General features: G+C 51.4%; 3 protein-coding genes across 6 annotated transcripts; all 3 read right to left on the bottom strand.

Moving 5' to 3' along the window:
- Positions 1–694: 694 nt before the first annotated feature.
- LOC100548064 (amine oxidase [copper-containing] 3-like) lies at positions 695–4,248 on the bottom strand. Its single transcript, XM_019623443.3, has 4 exons — positions 2,669–4,248; positions 2,240–2,525; positions 1,496–1,625; positions 695–1,368 (listed from the first exon to the last, which is right to left on the bottom strand). The coding sequence occupies exons 1-4, from the start codon at positions 4,236–4,238 to the stop codon at positions 1,069–1,071; spliced, it is 2,286 nt and encodes a 761-aa protein (XP_019478988.2). The 5' UTR covers positions 4,239–4,248; the 3' UTR covers positions 695–1,068.
- A 45-nt stretch (positions 4,249–4,293) lies between these two features.
- AOC2 (amine oxidase copper containing 2) lies at positions 4,294–12,124 on the bottom strand. Of its 3 annotated transcripts, none has more exons than XM_085210939.1 (6): positions 12,048–12,124; positions 8,677–11,690; positions 5,799–6,084; positions 5,452–5,581; positions 5,049–5,232; positions 4,294–4,432 (listed from the first exon to the last, which is right to left on the bottom strand). In XM_085210939.1, coding segments are annotated over exons 2-6 (2,166 nt in total). In that variant the 5' UTR covers positions 10,241–11,690; positions 12,048–12,124; the 3' UTR covers positions 4,294–4,430. The 3 variants fall into 3 exon arrangements, with proteins under 3 accessions (XP_085067065.1, XP_085067064.1, XP_085067063.1); XM_085210938.1 differs by lacking the exon at positions 4,294–4,432 and having other exon boundaries at positions 4,439–5,232; positions 8,677–10,541; positions 10,636–11,690; positions 12,048–12,121; XM_085210937.1 differs by lacking the exon at positions 4,294–4,432 and having other exon boundaries at positions 4,439–5,232; positions 8,677–10,782; positions 11,479–11,690; positions 12,048–12,121.
- On the bottom strand, positions 5,898–21,354 carry PSME3 (proteasome activator subunit 3). 2 transcript variants are annotated; one of them, XR_014880008.1, is made up of 12 exons: positions 21,195–21,354; positions 20,632–20,664; positions 20,261–20,323; positions 19,702–19,806; positions 19,352–19,400; positions 18,631–18,743; positions 18,037–18,105; positions 17,515–17,582; positions 17,319–17,373; positions 16,977–17,063; positions 16,367–16,503; positions 5,898–6,084 (listed from the first exon to the last, which is right to left on the bottom strand). XR_014880008.1 is itself a non-coding variant. In XM_085210950.1 (11 exons), exons 1-11 carry the CDS (start codon positions 21,234–21,236, stop codon positions 16,423–16,425), a joined length of 765 nt encoding a protein of 254 aa, XP_085067076.1. In that variant the 5' UTR covers positions 21,237–21,354; the 3' UTR covers positions 14,742–16,422. The 2 variants fall into 2 exon arrangements, 1 of the variants encoding a protein (XP_085067076.1); XM_085210950.1 differs by lacking the exon at positions 5,898–6,084 and having other exon boundaries at positions 14,742–16,503.
- Between the last annotated feature and the right edge of the window lie 49 nt (positions 21,355–21,403).

The raw sequence follows: 21,403 nt of genomic DNA, 5'->3' as shown, positions 1-21,403 counted from the left end.
CAGGGAGCGCTGTATCTGTTCTTCCAGGCTCCCAGGACTGATACCCCCAGGCATCACCTGAGCATGCAGTGCAACTAATCCCACCCCAAATCACTTCCCCATGTTGCAGTGCCTCCATTCTGCTGCAATCCAAGGTGCCTCCAGAATATACTTGCGGCCATTAGGGCTCCTCAAGGCCATCATGTCACACGATGGGGAGGCAAATCCTTTTGCTGCTGGGGAGGGCAAATCCTTTTGCAGCTCCTGGTGACAGAGCAGCCAACTGCCTGCTATGTGCCAGGGCTGGAGACAAACCTCACTGAATCCTGGCATACTGCAGCCCCGACCCAGCCCAGTGCGGCAGGGATGGGTTTCATGCTCCTGCAGCTGGGGCTGTGCAGGCTCTGGAGCAAGGGACCCCAAGCTAGGGGGTGAGAACAAGGCTCCAGCCAGCAGCCAAAGCCAGAATCAATTAATCCAGCTTGATACAGCTGTTACACATTAACTCCTTTGTTTGTCCCATATTTTGCTGCAGAAGGGTCCTGCCAGCACACAGGGTCCAAGAGTACAGCCAGTGTACACTCACATGGCCATGCTGGGCATTGTGCCCACCAGTGAACTTTTGCCCTCTCTGGCGAGTGCCTGCAAACCAACACAGCCTTATAACACCACCAGTGTCCAGGATCTGACCATCAGAAGCCATGCTGACGAGCTATTTAAGAGTTGGGTCAGAAACTCTTGGTGCTTCTTTATTGGAACTGGCTGGGCACCAGGCTGCCATCGTGCAGCATCCTTATCCCCAGTACTGTTCCCAGCGCTCAGTGCTGCCACAGCAGCTGGCACCCAGCATCACCTGGAGGAGCAGTCACCGAGCAGCAAAGCTCCCAGGGCAGCTCCATCACCACAGAGGCACCTGACTACCTCGGTGGGATAGAGCCTCACATCTGTGATCTGTGAAGGAGGAAGTGAGCAGGGCACGTCCCAGCCAGCTGGCTGCACTCCCTCCATCACTGAAGGCCCTCCAGGAATGCAGCCCAATGGCTGGACACAGGCTATCTGCGCCAGCACCTGTCCTCCTCTTTGACCCCATCAGTGCTCACCAAGTGGGGAGCCCAGGCTGACGTTGACGAAGCCGCCGTACTGGAAGGGTGACAGGCGTGGGGCACAGGTGGCTGCGGGCAGGCAGGCAAGGGGGTTGGCTCCACATGCCCCTATGCCCTGCTTGCTGCTGAAATAGATGCCGTCAGGCGAGTATAGCGAGGGGTCCTCGTCAAAGTAGTTGTAGGGCCTCAGGAAAAAGCCGACACTGTTCCCCACAGTCACAGTGTTGGGAATGTCCTCAGCATGAGGAACATGAAGGAACCCCACAGAAATCCACGCGACCAGGTCCTGGGACAGAGAGGAGAGACCAGAGCATCTCATCAGCTGTGCTGACCCTTCCAGCCCTGTTCCCACCCACTGTGACCATGAAGTCCCGGCCACAAGCAGTCCTATGGAGCTCAGTACTCCCACTCACCTCGTTAGCGATGGTTTCATCATTGATGAAGTCAGCAAAAGTGACGGTGGGTGTCCAAGGGTCATTCTGGTTGTAGACACTGGTGCTGGTGGGTTCCTCCTCCTTCCTCCTGGTGACAGCCAGCTTGTACCTGTTAGCGCAGGAGGCACTGTGACACTGGGACAGGGCACAGGGTGGGTGCAGCACAAGCGGCAGCTCCAGCACTATGGGACTTGCAGGACTTCGCCGGCCACGAGAGGCACAGCACAACGCTTTGCCTTTAGGTCTAACTTACACAACCTCCCCCAGAACACAGGCCATTAAATTTCACCCTGGTTGCAAGCCAGCACTGCAGTTTTCCAAAGCATTTTTCCAAAAGGCATCCTGTCCTTATGCAGAGGAGTCAAGACTTACGGATACCAATGCAGCCCTTGGGAAAACATGTGATCGTTCTAATTTAAACTTATCTGGGGTCAGATTCCTGCCTGCGAACTACTATGAACAGATGCTATTGAGCAATTTTTCTAGGGACTGTCAGAGACAAGAAGCAGATGAGCTTGTTATTTAACCCTTCCCTGCAGACAGGCTTGGCAGACCCTACTGTCAGCAGGAGGGGATCAGGCTGGGGATGGGTGGCCGGGAAGCTTCTCAGCACCCGCAGGACTGGGTGGGTCCCATTAGCACAGAACATTGGGCTGCCCATGCATTGCATCCCTAGGCTGCTTGCAGCACAATTGCAGCTTGCAGCCTCAGCCCCCCACCTACCTGCCCCAGCTGATGGCTTTCTCCATGGGGCTGCTGGTGGGCAGGTGCTCCCCAGGGAAGCTGACAACCTGCACTCGGTAGCTGCGAAGGTGTCCCCAGCGGTTGGGCTTCGGGCCAGTGAAGGAGAGGTAGCGGGGCAGAGAGGCGTTGAGGGGGAACGCTGCCTCATTCTCTCTCTCCAGCCTCTCCCGGCGGAGGAACGGCTGCTGGAGGGTGTTCTCTGGGCTCCAGGGGATGCTCACCGTCTGGTACCCCATGTCGTGGGACTCCAGTGAGTTCAGCTGCCCTGTGAAGTGAAAAGGAGAATCCCCTTGAATTCCACACTAAGGAGCTGCATTTTGAAATACAGAGCATGTCTGTAGGCGAAGCGCTCACCCACGGGGCAAATGGCCATCTCAAGCCCTGGTGACCGCACAAGATGAGACCTACCATCAATGTCCAGGTCCACCTTGTAGTGAATGTGGTGCAGGTGCATCGTCCCCAGTGTGTGTGGCCCAACTTTGTTGCCATAGTTGGTGCCCTGGTCATGGAGGAAGGAGGAACTGATGTAGCCGGTGGCATGGACCCGGACCTCCACAGCCCCATTGCTGTAGAACATGAAGTCCCAGACGTAGTCATAGTTAATGAGTGTGGAGATGGCACGAATGACCAGGGTGTTCTTCCGCAGCCCTCCATAGTACAAGGAATGTGTGTCAGAGAAGTGCCGCCGCAGAGGAAGGGAAGTGTCGTGCTCAAAAATGCAGAGCGAATTCTGGTTGGTTCTGGGGACATCTGACTCGGACAGGTAGTGCCGATCCACATAGGTGGCCATGTAGGGACAGTCAACACCCCGGACCAGCTCGTAGGCAAATCTGCCAATGCCAAAGCTGCCATCGAGGTAGCGTGTGGACATACCCCCAGGGCAGTTGGAGCCATACAGAGCTAAGGCCTCCTGCAGGCTCATCTCATAGATTATTCTTTCCCCGCGGAAACGGATGTCGAAGAGCCGTGGGCCAGTGTTGGGGTTCATGCCAAAAGCAATGCTCCAGCCCTGGTAGGTGACACGGTTGTCCCTGACGCTGTACCGCGGCCCCTGGGGCTCAAACTGAAGCGGCCCCGGAGCACCAGGTGAGCGGAGGGGTCTCATGGAGCCCAGCACTGTGTCTTCCTGGGGCTTTTGAACCACAACCACCTTCAGTGACTTGGTCATAAATGCATTCTCCAGCTCAGCAGTGCTGGGGAAGTAGCGTCCATTGTAGAAGATCTGGCGCAGGTACCACTGGGAGACGTCGAGCGGCCCGTGCTCCACCAGCACCTCCAGCCCCACAGGCAGGACGAAGTAACCACTGCCAGCAATGCCATGGAAGAGGACGAACCACGTGCTGCGGTCTCCAGACTTGAGGCCCCGGGGTGCAGTGGTGATAGTGGCCAGGTCGGTTCCATCAGACGCACAGCATGCAGCGAGGAAGCGCGGTGCCTTCCTCAGCTCCTTCTGGATGAGCTCATTGATGGCCGCGTACTCCACACCAGTGACAGCTCTGCGGTGGTACGGCACCTTCCCCCCGTACTTCTGCACCGTGACGTCCCGGTGGTACGTTGGTGCTGGCAGTGGGCCCACCACGTACTCGGTGACGTTGGGCTCTGCCTGGGCCCCAAAGTACAGCACAGCCAGTGCCTCACGGGGCGGGCGAGCCCCTCCGGCATCCAGGAACCGCAGCACCTCTGCCTTGGCCGGAAGCTGCACGTCCACAGAGGCAATGCAGTTGTCGGAGGGTTTGGCACGCGCTGCGTCGGCCAGCGGCACCCCGAGGCTGACCCGCAGGTACTGCACCACCTGTGCCAGCTCCTCGGGCGTCAGGTCGGCAAAGACCCGGCTGTGGCCGTCGTCCGCTTCCTCCTGTGCCGAGGGCTGCTGCTGGCAGGCGCTGGGGGCCCGTGCCCGGGTCAGCAGCACGCAGACGAGGGCAAAGATTGTGGCCAGGGCCAGGAGGAGCAGCACGACCACGGTTTTCATGTTCATGGCTGCTGCTGGTTTCGAGGCTTTTCTAGTCGCTGCTTCTGTCAGCTGGGATTTGATGGGCTGGATGTTTTTTCTCCCTTGTCTTCTGAAGAGAGGATGGTCTGGATGAGGTCATGGGGAGGGCGCACCGCAGTGCTCTCAGCCGCGCCTGGATTTGCTGGGAACCATAAAAGGCAACTCTGCTCTGCTTCCTCCTGTAGACCACAGTTTTAAATGAACTCTCTGCTCCAGTCCTTCCCCGTTTGTCCCGCAGGCTTCGCTGCAGCACAGGGAGGATGCAGCCAGACAGCAGGGAGAGAGAAGTGTTGCCCCTGGCACTGCCTTCCCCTCACACGCCCTGCACTGAACATGGTGCCCCAGGACCCCCCAGCAGCCATTGCTGGAAGCATAAAACAAGACAGGCAGAATAGCACTGGATTTTTTTTTTTTTTTTTTTTTTTTTTTTTTAAACCTGACATTGGCACTACACAGCATTTGTTGCTACAACAGAGGAAGAGCATTTTCTCCTCGCTTTTACCCCTGGCATGCAGCAGTTAGCAGAGACTGCAGACCTCTGCTGGGCAGCATGCTTCACTCATACAGATCACTACATTATAAAAGCCACAATAGAAAGTAGAGTTGTTACAGAACTGCAAACAAAGAAAACACCACTAAAAGAAATGAATATCCATGGGAGATCAGTCAGCCTCTAACCCTGCTTCCTGGACCTTTAAAGCCTGCTGATGTTTTGGAATCCGTCATAGGTGAATGGGGGGAAGCTTGGCAAGCAGGAGGCAGTTTGGGACAGGCAGGTGATGGGGTTAACCTCACATGCCATGAAGTTCTGCTCACTGGTGAAAAACACGCCATCGGGTGAGTAAATGGAGGGGTCCAAGTCGTAGTAGTTGTAGGGTCTCAGGAGAAAACCAACTGAATTTCCCACCGTCAAGGTGTTGGGAATATCTTCTGAGTGAGGGATATGGAGGAAGCCAGCAGTTATCCAGGCCACCAGGTCCTAGGCAGGAGAAGGTACATGACTGTGGTTATTTTAGACTGAAATGTGTGCCTGGGGCACAGGAGAGCAGAGGGTACCTCAATGGGCACCCACAGCCCGTGTTCCTGCAGCCCAGCAACGCTCCAACCCACTCTCCTAACGCTTTGCTGCTGTCCCAGCGGATCCCATGAGCAACGTGAGACGGTGTGGCAGCAGCCCATGCCTCCAGCCCCTCCTCACCTCATTGGTGATAGTTTCATTGTTGATGTAGTCTGCAAAAGCGACAGTGGGTGTCCAAGGGTCATTCTGGTTGTAGACACTGGTGCTGGTGGGTTCTTCCTCCTTCCGCCTGGTGACAGCCAGCTTGTACCTGGGAACAAGGACAGAGACAGGACCCTGGGGCAGGGCAGAGCTAAAGGCTGCTCCCTGGAGCCTGCAGATTACCAGGCTGGTCCTACAGAGTAAACAAAGCACCGGGCTGCACCAACCCCTTCCCTCCCCACGGGGAGCGTCCCTGCAGCACCGCCTCAGTCAGTGAGGCTGGAGGCATCGCAGAGTACTCAGCGACCCCATCAGAGCAGTCTGACCTTGCCCAGCTGATGGCCCTCTCCATGGAACTGGCTTCGGGAATGTGATCCCCTGCAAAGCTGATGATTTGAATCCTGTAGCCACGTTGGTGGCCCCACTTGTTTTTTTTGTTGGTTGCAAAGTAGATGTATCTGGGCATCGTGGAGTGGAGCCGGAAGGCAGCCTGGTCCTCCGTGTCCAGGGCCTTCTCAGTGAGCCGTGGACGCTCAATCTGCTGCTCTGGATTCCAAGGAGCCTGTGCCACCTCAAATGCCATGTCATGGGCCACCAAAGAGTTCTTCACCTCTACAAGGACAAAGCAAAGCAGCTGAGGAACTTTCCTGCAGTCAGATCCCACTCTCTCCATTGACCCTTCCTGCACACCAGGCTCCAGTCACCACTGCCTGCAGACAAGAGTAACCACTGCTCCCTGGTTCTACTGCGCAATGGCATGCCATGCTCTGTAGAGTAAGTTTGTTTAGCTGGTGAAACACCGCACTGTGTCATATGGTGCCACTCCTGTACACTCTTGTCCTTGATGAGAGAGCAGAAAAGGAACCCCTCCAAGGGCAGAAGAACCAGTATGAGCACCTGACAGCCCAAGCACTGCGTTTCTGCTCATCGGAATGCATCCTGCAAGGCTGCACCAGGTAGAGCATGGGCTCTGAGTACATCTGCACATTACAAAAATGGAGCAGTTCTGATCTTTCCACAAAGATGATACAACAGCCAAGGGCTCACAGCAACAGGAGCAGCACAAGAGCAAAGAAATCTAGTGATAGGATGGCCAAGAGATGATGAAGGACCCCAACAGCAAACTTCTACCAGCCTCCAGCACCTTCAAGGTTTGACCAGAGCTTTGGGACCAAGCCCCAGTATTGCAGGTGAAGTCAGCACGAGAGGCTGGAGACATATAGAAATGCCACTGTTGTGCTTCTTCTCATCTTTTTTGTGACGTGGACAAAAACTTCCAACTCTATACCTTTCCTTCCAGTGACAGTCTGAGATTCCACCTGCCTTTTCCCTATTTCTTTCATTTTGCAATCCCTCCTTTTTTTTTTTTCCCTCCTCCATTCCAGAAAGACTCTAAAATCATCCTAAAAAGACTTAGAGTAGCTATTAAGTTTCTAGGCATTTCTCAATGAGAAACAAACAAATTTAAAATACGTGGTAGTAGTTTACAGCATATAAAATGTCAACAGGAGCACAAGGACAGATCGAAACAGAAGTTGTAGAGGAAAAAACAGCCTTAATGCTCTCTATGAGAGCACAACACCTACCCCAAATGTGGGAAGAAAAACTAGTGGGGGAGTCTGAAAGAACTCATAAAGAGCTCAAAAGAGACAAAATCCAGACCTACCTCCCACATCCAAACCTATTTTAAAGTTGACAGGACAAGTGCATATTGGAGCCAGAATCCTAAGCCCTATTCCTGTACCACCTCCATGGAAAAAAAGAGAAGCTCATATAGCCCGTGGCCTGGACTTTGGCTTTGACAGCTCCGTTCTGGTAGAAGATGAAGTCTCATAGCTCCATATTGGTTTTCTGCCACCACATTAATTCAGATCCTTCAGTTTTCTGTCTCACTTCCAGTCCTTTTTCTCTTTAGGTCCAACAGCTGCCTTGCAGCAGGCCTCGTGTAGAGGATGCTATGCTTGTGCTGCAGGACATGGGGTAGGAGAACCCCTCAGGCACCCTGCATTTCCTCTAGTCCTGGTGCTCAGCATAAACACTTCCTTTCCCCTGCTTGCACCTTGACACAACTCTTTGCCATTGCTCTTGCACCAAGGCAAGGCTCCAGGTGTGCAAACAAAATAGGGAATGCAGAGATACAACAGCCACATAAATGGACCTTTATCTGCTTTAGCATGCTCTCAAGCCTTGTTCATAGGGAGGGGATCAGACTCAGCTCTGTTTTTGACCATGACGCCAGAAAGCAGCATTGCTCACGGCTACATGAAGCAGCAGGATGCAGCAGGCACAGCCCCACTGCATGCGAGGGACATGTGCCACAGCTCCTCTAGCTCAGCAGGGGTCATGAAGCTGCATTGCTGCTGGGCTTGGGCACAGGCAGCCCACAACCTCCTGATGGATCCTGCTGGTTCTCTGACAGTGTAAAACATTTCCCATCCCTTTTACAGGAGCAGGTTTCAGTGGAAAATATCCCACACCACTGGCTGGTGCCCTCTGCTCCAGTGCAGCCCCAATACCTTCCTGACTTGCAGAATCTGGATCAGCCTGGGAGGAGAAATAAACCCTATGTGCTCAGCCTGTGTGCACTGCAGGGCAGCACTCAGCCCTTCACTGCAGCAGAGAGCTGCTCCCACAGGAACCTATGCCCCCATGCAGGAGCAGGGAATACTCTGGTTCCTTGCAATAGCTGATGAGACACAAGCTCAGGATCTAGCTACACAGATTTCCTTGAAAGGGATGGAAGGATAGATCTGCAGATGGTCAGTGCTGCACATCACACAGGAGAGCATGGATTTCCCCAACGCATGAGAGGATGCCAGGAATAGCAGCAGGCATTGCAGGAGCCAGCTCACACCTCTTGTGCTGCAGACAGGGCTGTGCCTGCTCCGTCTGCCTGGCCACATTTTTGGCAGCATGCAACGTGCCAGACATGGGGCCTCAAGGAAACACAGATGTTTTGCAGCTGCTACTTTTCATACTTTCCCCAGGATGAATACAGAGCTCCCAGACAATTTCCTCTGCCTGCAACTCCATTACCTGGACAGACAACTACATACACAGAAGAATAATTTTGCAATTAAGGGTTGGGAGATGGAAAAAGCAGAGATCTGACAGCAACTGCAAGGGACTCCAGAAACCAGAATCCTCCCCGAGCTGAGACATTCCCCATTATAATGGCATAAGCGAAAGGGAGATAAGACCTACCTCCCACATCCAAGTCCACTCTATAGTTGACAAAATGGGTGTGAATTGTACCCAAGGTATGCTCCCAAACTCTATTGCCATACTGCAGACCATTCCCATGGAAAAAGGATGAGCTCGTGTACCCTGTGGCCTGGACTTTGCCTTCGATGGCCCCATTCTGGTAGAAGATGAAGTCCCAAACATAGTCGTAGTTACCCACAGTGGTGATGGATCTAAGGACCAGCGCAGAGTTGACCATCCCACCATAGTACGACTTTAGCTTGGAGTAGTGGCGCCGCAGAGGGGAGCCCAGGTTCTGCTCGAAGATGCAGAGGGCCGCCGTCCTCTTGCTGGAGCTCAAGTCCTCATGCAGGGTGTGCGTGTCCACATAGGTGGCCGTGTACGGGCAGTCGACCCCACGCACCAGGGGTGAGGAATAGCGCCCAATGCCAAAGCTGCTGTCCATGTAGCGGGTGGACATCCCCCCAGGGCAGTTGGAGCCATATACTGACAGCGCCTCCTGCACACTCATCTCGTACACAACCCTCTCCCCATTGTATCGGATGTCAAACAGGCGCATGCCTGTCGTGACACTCATTCCAAAGGCAAAGCTCCAGGCCTGGAAGATGATGAGGTTGTTCCTGACGCTGTACCGCGGCCCCTGGGGCTCATACTGCAAGGGGAACGTCGCAGCCACCGGTGCTCGCGGCCTCATAGACGAGAAGTCCCCATCCTGCGCTGCTCTTCTCACCTTCTCCACACGGACACCACCCTGCACATAGATTCTCTCCAGCTCAGACATGTCCCTGTAGTACTGCCCGTTGTAGAAGACTCTGCGGACTGCCCACTGTGTGAGATCCAGGCTGCTGTGGTCCACCAGCACCTCCAGCCCCACCGGGTGCAGGAAGAACCCACTCACATTCTGAAACATGACAAACCAGGTGAGCCGATCTCCAGACCGGGATCCACGTGGAGCGGCTGTCACAGCGGCCAGGTTGGCCCCGTCATACTCCATCACTTCGTCCATGAAGGATGGAGCTGCAGGGAACACCTGTTTTTTAAAAAAATCAGCGACCTGTTTGTATTCAGCGGGCAACGCTGGTCTGCGGTGGTACGGCACCTTCCCCCCGTACTTCTGCACCGTGACGTCCCGGTGGTACGTTGGTGCTGGCAGTGGGCCCACCACGTACTCGGTGACGTTGGGCTCTGCCTGGGCCCCAAAGTACAGCACAGCCAGTGCCTCACGGGGCGGGCGAGCCCCTCCGGCATCCAGGAACCGCAGCACCTCTGCCTTGGCCGGAAGCTGCACGTCCACGGAGGCAATGCAGTTGTCGGAGGGTTTGGCACGCGCTGCGTCGGCCAGCGGCACCCCGAGGCTGACCCGCAGGTACTGCACCACCTGTGCCAGCTCCTCGGGCGTCAGGTCGGCAAAGACCCGGCTGTGGCCGTCGTCCGCTTCCTCCTGTGCCGAGGGCTGCTGCTGGCAGGCGCTGGGGGCCCGTGCCCGGGTCAGCAGCACGCAGACGAGGGCAAAGATTGTGGCCAGGGCCAGGAGGAGCAGCACGACCACGGTTTTCATGTTCATGGCTGCTGCTGGTTTCGAGGCTTTTCTAGTCGCTTTTGGAGCAGGGCTTCTAACTGCCGCTTCTGCCAGTTTATGCTGCAGTGGATGGAGTAGCAAGGAAAGTACAAGAGATTGGGAGAGGCGAGGGGAGGAGATCTGAAGTTAGTGGTGACCAAAAAGAGCAGCTCTCACTCACTGCATCCTACTCTGCCTTCTTCCAAGAGCTGCTGTCCTGAGAGAACCACGGGGGATGTAGTCAGTGACTCAGACAAACTTCACATCACTGTTACTTTTTCAGTTCTGCCCAGTTCCTTGAGGCTGCCTGTAATAACGACAATCCTGTAGTCAGACCAAGGTGGCTGGGACCACAGGGAGGCTCACAGACTGGGAATTGTTGCCACACTGTAGAATTTCACCTCTTTGCGACTCGTCAAATTTCCTTGTTTATCCTTGTGTATTTCCTTGCAAACTCTCCCTGGCAGCAAGATTTCAAACTTGGAGTTGCTTTTTATTTTAGTTTTTAAAATCTTCTACGTGGAAGCCTTTGCTGAAAACACATCCACCTGTGTAGTAGTAAAAAAAAAAACTTTGGCAGGCGCAGAGAGATGGAGTTCAGGACGATGTACTGGTCCCACTGCAGCGTGAACAACTAGCTCTTAGTTTGCATCTCTGAGTATTCATTAACTAATTAATCCCCCATCATTCCACTGGAACAAGTTCAAATAGGTTTTGCCTCTGCCTCAAATTCTAAGGTAAACTGAGGTGCAGCTTCAGAGAAGTTCCCTCAAGGACAGCCTTTGATCTGTGGCATCCACGCAGGCAGCAGCAGCCGCCCCGTGCTTTCCCACTGCACAGGCTAAGCTGCCACCTCCAGTGTGTCTCCCAAAGGCTGTGACAGCTCCCTCAGTCACTGCCACCCAAAGTCTCTGCTGTTCTCACAGCATCACTGAGCAGGACAGGAGGTTCCATGCTGCCACACAGCAAACACCAGGGACAGACAAGACGCAGTTTCAGTTGCAGTCCCTGCCTGTCCCTGAGCTGGTGGTGAGAAACACAAGGAATCCAAGAGAACCACAGCTGGAGGTCGAACCCAACATTTCCATTCCTGCTGCCAGCCTCACCTCACCTCACCCTGGCCTTCTCTTTTTCCTCCATCAGAGTTTCCCATTGGCAGGCTACCCCAGCCTGCAGCACTATTTGATCTTCTTCCTCTGCTCCGGGTCTTGCCCCAGACTCAGCTTTTCCTGAGCCACACTTACCAGACATCACACTGGCAGGCAGACAGCTAGATGGTTTTAGGGCACCCTACATTATCTTCACCACAGTGGACAGCTCTCAGCCTTTAACCTCAGCTGCAGCCATGCAGGCAGAGTAGCTTCATGCAAGCAAGAGTTCCTTCTGCTCACTGTCTGTTGCACCAGTAAAGCCACAGCAGTCATCCCATGTAGCTGCTGACCAGAAGAGGAGATCCCTGTGACAAAGATGCAAGTAATGGGAAGAGACAGGACCTATGATAAAAGAGCTTTGGCAATACAGGCTGTAATATCTACAGGTTTCCGAGGTGCCCTGTTCCCATCAGCTTTCTACTGATCTCTAACAGCAGAATCAGATGCCTGAATAGCCCTAGATTAAGCAAAAAGTAGTGCTCAATTCCAAGATAGCATTTCAGCTATGAAGTCAACAAGGCTTTAAGGGTTACTTTGGGTTGGGTCCCAAAGAAAAAGTCCCTTTTGGTGTAAAACCTAGAACACAGTACTCCATTTCACTTAGAGTGCAGAGAGGAAGTGCTTTTGTGCCGTTGAAGGTTGGGAGCAGAGTCAAGACATACCTCCTGCCTCCAGGAATTTAACTGGCTCCTGCTGCAGCACACCTCTGCACAGCTGGGCTGAGCCTGCTGCATAAACCATGTCTACCTTTACATTTCCCTGTAGCACAAAAGAGCAGATAATTTAGTTTCAACTGTGCCTATTGCTGCTGCATCTCACGTCCCTAAAAGCCAAAGCACAAGCTGCAATTAGATTGTCATTTTCTAAGCAGCAGTAGTTTAAGAGAACTGGATAAACTTCACAGGCCTTACACTGCCCCACAAATGACAACTCAACCCTGCAGCTTGTCTGTCAGATGTCTGAAAATAAAGTGTGGGAACACTTCTGTGCATGTTGGGTATTTGGAATGCAACAAAAGAACAGAAGCCCCAACTATAATGATGTCTCCATGACGAACAAATCCACAGCACACACCCTGGGTCTGCAAAGCACAGTTGGCACCAACTGAGCTCTGTGCTGCCTCTGTCCTGCTACAGAGTACGTGCCAAGGATGTCATGTCTAACATCACTGTTATTTAATGATGCCCGTTTCTGCTGTACCTTTCAAGCTGAAGACTTTTGCAGTTTGTAACAAGAATCAGCCTGTACTTTCGGGGAGCTCTGTTCCAGAACAAATACAAGGACTAAATCCATTGCTATCGTTCAGCAGACATTTCAGGAAGCAGAGCAATTATTTGAGTCTGAAGAGATGAGAAACCCATATCAACATGCAAGCGATAAAAAATGTTGAGGGACTCTTAAGTATAACACATACCACAGGAACAGCATCTTTTCCAAAAGGACCCTGAAGCAACTTAAAGCTAGCCTAGAATTTTGAAGATGACACATCTCACTAATAGCAGCATGACTTGTTTATGAGCTGCATGGTACAAAAAAAAAAAAAAAAAAAAAAAAAAAAAAAAAAAAAAAAAAAAAAAAAAAACTGTCCACAACTCATTTCCCCAGTCTAATTAGCCCATGACTCTTCCATATCTAACATGGAGAATTCACATCATACCCGTTTATTTTGACTATGTGGTTCTTTTAGGCACTGCTTGTCAGCACAACGCGTCAAGTAAAGTGCCAGTATCTCCTAAACAAAACACAGTAGCTGGGAGTTTGCTCTGCTTTGCTCACATAGAAAGGTAGAGCTGGCAAAAATAGTCCTGAAATTTATAGGAACCAAAGCACAGACAGGCAGCCTTTTGAGTCAGTGACTGCCAAGCAGCTGGGTAAAGAGTATAGTGCGCGCACACAAACTCTTGCCAGTTTTCCTGACACGGGTACATCTCAAGCAGACCCCAAGCCAAACTTCAGACTCAACCTCCCACTCTCTCACCTTGCACAGTCAGCCTGTGTAAAACAGACTGCTGGAAATTGCTTGACTCTTACTCATGCTGGCTATGTTTCTGGCAAGCGTTTTTGTCTGAACACAACTGCTGTGCTCTTATTCTTCTTTCAAAGTTCTAACCTCCACTGCAAATACAAGCTGGGATGTCTCACGAAGCTGTGAATTAGAGCCCTGATAGCATGCTGCAGCTTCTCTGGGAAAACAGAGCAGAAACCACTGTGCCAAGGGGCGAGGATCCCAGACAATAAACACTCCCCTGCTCCTCTGCATGAAACATGCTTCTCACCAACACCTGTCAGCACGGCAGTCCTGGATGCTCCATCCTTCCACAGGACTGCTGGCACAGGGCTGCTGTGGGCTCCCTTTCTCCTGGCTGTATCAAGGTGGACTCCTTCTGCCATATGGCACTGAGCAATGCCAACAGTAGCCTTTTCAGCAATAGCTCCAGCCTCCTCGGTCCCAGGGACCTTGTGCTGTCAGTTCCTTACCCATCTTCACCAAGAAGTGTGGGTACCAGGACTTCTCCACTCCACAGGAAGCACAGTGGCTTAGCAGGAGGCAGTGCAGCTGTTTACGAGCTGCTGCTTATGCTTCACCTTGGGGGCTGAAGACTTTGCAGACAGGTCGGCCAGGAGGCCAGCTCTCACCCAGCTTCCCAGGGCTCCTCAGGCTGGATCACAGCCCCCCCCAGTGGCAACCAAGCTGTGAGGGACACAGACTCCCTATCTCACGGCAGAACAGGCTGGACTTCAGCAGCTCACAGACAGGGAGCTGGGGAATGAACGCCACTGGGCTGAGCACCGCAGAGCAGGTCCCTGCAGCCCAGACTGTATGCCATATGTGCTGAGGAACAGGAATGAGAACAAAAGCATGCCTATGAGAAACACGGAGGATGCTTTGGCCCATGTCTCCTTTGTACTGCATGCACAGCAAAATCAAGAGAGTAGCGGACCACGCACTGAATACACTTGTCAGGTATGACATTCAGATGCCTGTCCCACAACACTGCAGACATCTGCTCTGCACAGACGCAGGAGCAGCTGTGAAGTGAGTTGCAGGTTTTAGAACATCATCATGCAAATCAGTTGTACCTGTCCAGTTATACCTGGACCCAAGACAGCCTGAGTCCAACACAAAGAACAGGGCAGAACTCATCAAACTCAAGCCCCTGCGCCTAATATAAGGCATGCTGAAGGAATAGAAACAATCTTCAAAGCAGCACACACATAGCAGTATCAACAGTCAAAAAGAAGAATGAGGAGGATGTATGGAAGTAACCGCTGGATGTGTGGAAGGCACGGCCAAGAACAGACACTAACACTGCAGAGCGTATCTAAGAGCTCAGTATCACAGACAAGGGGCTAGCTTAAAAGAATTCAAAGTACCTTATTTTAATTTCTCAACACAGTAAAAGTTTACATACTTTCATCTGGCAAAGAGAGCTCAACAAATTAAAATAAACCAATACAAAGAAACACAAGGGGGAGTGCTGCTCCCAGATAGCAGCTACAACGCAGTTGGTTTGTTACAGAATATTTATTAGCGGGAAGACTAAGAGTTGACTTACTACAAACAACAACAGAAGAGTCTATAGAAAGGGCTGGTGGCCCTCCACACTCCGGGGAAATCCCTAGGAAACCAGCAAGAGACAACATGGCTCTTAGAGGTGGAAGCAGAAAACAAAAATAAAATTTAAAAAAAAAAAAAAAAAAAAAAAAAGAGAGAGAAAGTTCATTTCTTTTGTCACTGTTGTTACAATGAAGTTAACACAACTATTAAGGCTACTGCACAATAATATACGGGTGTAACGAGACCTGGGAAACAGTGAGGTTCCAGAAATAAATGATTTAACATTCCCTGAATATGGGACTTAAGTAGAAATACTATAAATAAAAAATTTGGAGCCTGCAGCATTATGGGATCACTTCCCACACACAAAAACTGACGCAACACAACCAATCATTTCCAAAGGGGTTTGTAATGGACCATGAAATGTTCCAGCAGCTTAGAGGAGTCAGTAGGCACACAAGGGTGCTCTTTTGCAGGGGAAAGAATACAAGGTTTGCAACGGTACCAGGTGGGAATTGGCCATCCTCACCCCAAGCACTACTGTCACAGCTGGCCTGCTGTGCGTGGACAGCTGGAAGCACTGCCAGAAGAAAGCAGGTTGCAGTCTGATCACACATGGAAGCTATCAGGAGTTTAGCATCAGACCTCTGGCTCCTCCCTTCTCTCAGCCTGGGCAAAAGCAACTTATACTGAGGAGGCACAAAGACTCCCGTGAAGTTGGTTTTAACCAAGAAAGTGGCTCTAATCAATTTGCAAATTGGAGCAGAAGCCACATGCGCTCACAACCAGCCAGTACAGCAATCAGCCCCAGTGACAAGCACCGCCTTCAGCTCTGCATTGACCTGCTCAGAACCAAGGCAGAGACAGATGGGCCACACTCTACTGAGTCAAAAAAGCCACAAAACAATTACAGACCTGTCAGTGGCACTGGAACGTGGCTGTGGCCACCAACCCAGACGGGGCAGGATCCTGTTTTTGCAAATAAGTCAGTGCAGAGCATTGGCAGAGGGGCTCAGCTACAGCCAGCACTGAAGTGAGCTGGCTTTCAGTGATTGCATCACCATCCAGGCCTTATCTTGTGCTGAGGACTGTCTGCCTTGTTCACAGAGACCACGGAGAAGTCTCCAGCCAAGAGATGGGACAAGACAAGGGCCTGGTCTCTACTGTAGCTCCTACTCAGGTAGGAAGAAAGGCATGAAGGAATGTTCCTGCCTGGCTGGCGCTCTGCTCTCACTCTGCAGTAGCCTCTAGGGCATCCCAAAGCAGCAAGGCCTTTTTCTTTACCAGATACTAGAGGGAGGGAGAGCTCCTGAGACCTGAATAAAACCAATCACAAAACTAGGTGAGAATTTCTTTAGATTTTAACTAAGAATGCAATACTATTTCCAGCCAGTTTCCCATCTCGATAGTCATGTAACAAACCAAGGCAATGACGGTCTTTAGTTGACTGAACAGTTCTCAAGTTCAAACGTTGACACTTAATAAAGGGTCTCAGCATTGCTGCTCCGAGGCCTCTTGATCTTCTCAATGTTTTTAAGGATCATGTCATGCAAAGTGACCTGCAAAAAGGGAGAAGACAACTCAGAAATGGAGGGGGGGGTGTCACTTAGCATTCAGGATTCACAACAACCACTGACTTGAGCAGTATCACAGCTCATCCTGGTACTACTTTCAACCCCTGCTTGCAATCACATCTCTGCTTAAAATAAGCGCAAAAAGAAGACATCAATACAGAGTACAGGAATTGTTTGTACTGCCTGAAGAATTTAGGATTGCAGGTTCCCACAGCAGTGCACAGAATATTTTGTGCTCAGCTCCCATGAATACTCAAGTTGGAAACACCCACATCTCTGGGAGATGGTGGGGAGGCAATAAACACTTAGTTCTTGTTAGTGCCAAAGCAGACCAGGAAAGAGATAGGCTTCTTGCCAGGACTAACTCTAATCACAGGGAAAGGAGAGAACAGCAGAAGGATCAAAAGGGCTCTTTCTATTACGTAGGGAGCCAGTGAGAGCTCTGGCTTTTCACTTACATACTGATTCCTCAGCTCTGAAATGATCAGGCGCAGACTGATGTACTCCTTCTCATCAATCTCCGTCACTGTGCGGCGGTAGTCCTCCTGCAGGAAACAGATGCATGGCTAAGTGGCCTGAGCTCAGGTGTGCTTCCATATATCAACTGAAGGTCCTACCTTTTACAAAAGGAATCCCCCTTTCAGTTTCCTCTCTTCTGATGAAGGTATTCTGTACTCTAATACAGCCCCCCCTTTTCCCACAGGGCCCTTAGCTCAAAAAGGACAGTGATGAAGCGGCCTGAAGAGTCCCAAAAAGCAGCAGCACGTAAACTGTAAAGCACCACTTCCCCATTTACTTACCACATGAGGGTACTTAGCTATTTTGGAGACCAACTTGGCTCTTGTGATATAGTATCTGTTAGGAAAATGGAGACAAATCAGACAAACAGTACCAAGATTTTTCCAGACACAACCTGCCCCAGCAAAGCTGAAGGACCTTCCCCGAAAGGTTACTTTTCCCAGCAGCACTCCCAGAAAGGGCTCCGTTCCTTCATACCTAGAAATCTGGTCCAGATAGGATGCTGCCTCACTCTCCACAGTTCGAAGCTCAGCGACTGTTTCCTCCTGCAAAGGAAGCCTTCTCATGAAATACTCGTACTGAAATTGGCCGTTGTGGCTCTAGAAGTACCCTGTCTCAGCAGTTCCACGTCAATCTCGGCTTTGGATTTTAAAACCTAAACCAACTCCACCACTGCAGACACTGGATACAATCAAATGATTTGGAAGAATCCTAGAGGTCCACGCTCTTGGGGCATAGTTCTCTGCTACAGTAGGGCATACAGCCTGCCAACGGTTTACGGGCTGGTTTGGCCCGGTTCTGTGACTAGCAGGGCAGGGATACCCACAGACCCATGTCTTGGGAAAGGGAGAAGGGAAAAAAAGGGAAAAGGATAAAGAGATGAGCCTTAAAACAGTGGCAACAATCTGAGGAGAAACAAACTAATTTACTAAATCAGATATCGAAATGCAAGACAACACACTATAACACAAAACCACGACACAGCCAATGATATCTTACCTGAATAGAAACACCAAAGTTGTTTCCATCTTCTATCCTGGGAATTAGAAGTTGCACCCACATTTTGACCTGCAGTAGAAAGATCACTATACAGATCACTACCAAGATTTTTACAGAGAAATCTCATAATTTTTTCCAAAGCCCCCTATGAGTGTGTCTTTGCCATGCAGTTCATGATAAACTCCTACAGGTTCTTCATGCTCACACACCACTTCTGAGCAGATTAAATTTCTCATATGGCTGAAAAGCCACACAAGCATAGCAGCTTCTCAAGGGAAGCTCCCCTGGTTGCATCCAAGTGGCTCTCAGCAGGTGTTGGTTACTATGAAGGTGAAGAAAGGCCTCAAGAAAGGAGCCTGCAAAACAGACAACATCCTCCTTCACGAGGTGTACTAAACAACTCCCTGAGAGCTCAGAAAAGGAACATTTCCCTACACCTACCCCTCAGACTTCACAAGTGCAGGATTTATACCACTATCACTTATAAAATACAGAGGAACCTGCTCCTTCAGCGAACCTTCACACAAGCAAAGAAGCAAAAGGATTCTAGTGCCCCCATCTGCTCCAGAACTCAGGGATGCAGCCCATACCCACCGTATTACACTTCTCAATAAGCAGTCTGATCTCTGGTTTCACTTTCTCAATGATGTCCACCAGCTGCTGGTTGCTCTTCAGCATCCCATTGGGCATCACAAACACTTTGGTACCTACAGTGGCAGAGAAGGCGAACACATCAGCTCTACTTGGGAACAGATGCACCAGAAGATCAGACCAAAGGTCCGCTTGAGTATCATGTCTCCTACAAAGGCTTAGCAGTGTACACTGAGACAGGATACAGCTAACCTGTGAGGAGGGGGGAAACTGGGCATGGGATAGCTGTGATCGCCAAAAAGGAAAGAAGAGAGGAAATACGGAGCTTAGATGAGAACTGGAAAGCTCTAGCCTGCTGAGCCTAGGTACAAGGATTTTCCTGACATACATGTAAGAAATTATTCTGCCTCAGCTTAATCCAAAACCTGAGGTTTTCCTCCAGATATAAAAAGCTTTTAGAACAGATCCATGGGGAGCCCAGCTGCTCATCAACAGGCTAAGCCTAAGCAACTGCTACTTATGTCGATCAGAGAAATCCAAATCCTGCTGCTTCTAAGAGCTAGAACCTGACTCCTATCTGTAGGTCAGGCTCTGAGGCTGCAGAGACAGGTATGCATAAGCAGCAGATGCTGTCAGGACAGGGCAAGTGGGACTGAAGTCATTTCATTCTCTTAAGGCACAGCTCAAGGGGCAGGCAGCAACAAAGAGACTCGGGGACTCTTACCCTGAAAGGTCTCTTCGCGGTCTTCCAGCTTCCTCTTTTTCATATTTGGCTAAAATATACAAAATGTTTTACTCACAAACTAGTCGTAAGCTATAAAACTGTTGCAGAGGAAGTAAGGACAACATTAGAGCCTCTGCTACACTCCTGGTTTCTAACCATCCATCTTTAAAAACAAAGGAACACTGTGAAGGACAGCATCACCCTCCAGCAGACTTCCCAAGATCGGGAGACCAATTCCTGAAAGTCTTTGGGAGGCTGTTGTTAACTAAGAATATTCTAATTCAACACAGAGCAGGGCATGCAGTTTTAATTACCAGAAGCAGGGAGCTCAGCCAAGAGAGTAACCTTACCCCGTCCAGTCCATCATGGCTGTTTGTGAGAAGAATTGGGTCAGGCACTGGGAGGTTCATGTCTGAATGGATCTGAGTGAGATCATGAATATTCAGGATAGGCTCCTGGAAAACAATGCATACTTGTTATTTAATTATGAAATGCCGACTTATATCACAGTAAGCACAATACAAAAAAAAAAATCCAACAATAGGACCGTAGCAAGACCTCCTTCTGTCCAAGAGCAGAGTGCCAGCTCTAGATTATGACCACAGCTATTGTCTGTCTGTAGCACTGGGCATGCTGGAGTCCCACAGCATCATGAAGGACAGCCCAGAGCTACTGAATGCGTAAGAATAGTAAGTGTGTTGATCACATGAAGAAAACTGAAACAGGCATCACTCCCTCTAGAGCTAGCAGCATTTCAGTACATGCAAGCAACAAAGCCATTGCTTCGCTTCTCTGTGTTATGGTGATATACACAAGATAAATGCACAGGAAGGATCTGTTTCAGCCACATCACCTTCTAGCACGCAGTCTGAAAATAAAATATTATACAGAAGATAACACATATCTTACTTTCAGGAACCCATCAAGTTCTAACAGCTTCTTTGGGAAAAAGTTTGCCACCAGATCTTCAGCCTGATAGAGAAAAAAGAGATTATGAAGTGAAACAATGCCATGAATTCATCAAAACAAAAACACCAGGAAAATTGACTGTCCAAAGCCAGGAAACAGCAGGGCACATAAGTTCTGCCTTCCAACAAACTCCACACAAAGCCAAAGGGAAAAAAAAAGACACAGAGTGAGCCACAAGGCTGTATAACCTCATCTCACCCAATGACTAAAGTGAGCTGTGCGCACTTCTAAGATTACAGAAAACACTCAAACTGCAGCAAACTGCGTCAAAAAGATGTGCCAAGCTAGCTCTTTCCTCTGAGGATACTCACCTCGCTCGTGATCCGCTCTCTGAAGGAGTCAACCTACAGAAGAAACAAAGCAACAGTTCAGGAACATGCTAAAAAATTCCCCAACTCAAAAGTAGCCGGGCGCTGCGCCCTGCACGGACAGATCCTGCCCCAGGTCCGAACCCCGGGCACCAACTTGTTCCTGTGAGCACGCGGAGGGTCGGGAGACCCCACGATGGACGAGAAGCAGCCGAACGCACCCCACGCCTCCCTCACTTGCACGGGCCGAGTTCCAAAGGCCAACGCAAGGCGCGAGGAGCCCAGAACAAAAGGCCGCAGGCCGCCAGCTTCAGCGCGGGCTGAACCGAGCGGAAACGGCGCGGGCGCGGCTCGGCCGGGGCCCAGCGGGAGACTCCGATCGGACAGCGGCGGAGGAGGAGCGGCGGAGGAGAAGCGGGCCGGGCCGGGCCGCGTCAGGGAGGCGCGGAGAAACGGCCGAACGGCCCCCGCGGAGGTGCCGGGCCCGCCCCGAGGCCCGGGCAGACTCCACGGGGGGGGCCGGCAGCAGCGGCGGGCCGTCGAGCGGCCGAGAGCAGCGGGCGCACCTTGAGCTTCACCTCCGGGTCCACCTTGAGCAGCGAGGCCATACCGGCAGGTGCGAATCCGGTTCTCGCCGCGCCACGGGCCGCGCCTGCCGCCACCCCACCGCCGGCTCCGCTGCCGCCGGAAGTGAGGTCACGCCGCGCGCCGCCAATCGCAGCTCGCTCGCTCCCCGCCTGACCGCGCCGCCGGGTCCTGGCAGCTGGCAGGAAGG

Source organism: Meleagris gallopavo, chromosome 29, assembly GCF_905368555.1.
Source record: "Meleagris gallopavo chromosome 29, MGAL_WU_HG_1.1, whole genome shotgun sequence".
NCBI classification, from domain to species: Eukaryota; Metazoa; Chordata; class Aves; order Galliformes; family Phasianidae; genus Meleagris; species Meleagris gallopavo.
This window is presented reverse-complemented; position numbering and strand designations above follow the sequence as displayed.

Bases quoted from the DNA above. Each gene is read 5' to 3' on its own strand.
- LOC100548064 (XM_019623443.3), bottom strand. From the start codon at position 4,238: ATGAACATGAAAACCGTGGTCGTGCTGCTCCTCCTGGCCCTGGCCACA. The intron at 2,526-2,668 runs GTAGGTCTCATC...TTCACTTCACAG, and splicing joins GGTGGACCTGGACATTGATG to GGCAGCTGAACTCACTGGAG. The intron at 1,369-1,495 runs GTGAGTGGGAGT...TCTCTGTCCCAG, and splicing joins ATGAAACCATCGCTAACGAG to GACCTGGTCGCGTGGATTTC.
- AOC2 (XM_085210938.1), bottom strand. From the start codon at position 10,240: ATGAACATGAAAACCGTGGTCGTGCTGCTCCTCCTGGCCCTGGCCACA. The intron at 6,085-8,676 runs GTAGGTCTTATC...TTGTCCTTGTAG, and splicing joins AGTGGACTTGGATGTGGGAG to AGGTGAAGAACTCTTTGGTG. The intron at 5,233-5,451 runs GTGAGGAGGGGC...TCTCCTGCCTAG, and splicing joins ATGAAACTATCACCAATGAG to GACCTGGTGGCCTGGATAAC.
- PSME3 (XM_085210950.1), bottom strand. From the start codon at position 21,236: ATGGCCTCGCTGCTCAAGGTGGACCCGGAGGTGAAGCTCAAG. The intron at 20,665-21,194 runs GTGCGCCCGCTG...TTTCTTCTGTAG, and splicing joins ACCCGGAGGTGAAGCTCAAG to GTTGACTCCTTCAGAGAGCG. The intron at 17,374-17,514 runs GTATGAAGGAAC...TTTTCCTAACAG, and splicing joins TATCTGGACCAGATTTCTAG to ATACTATATCACAAGAGCCA.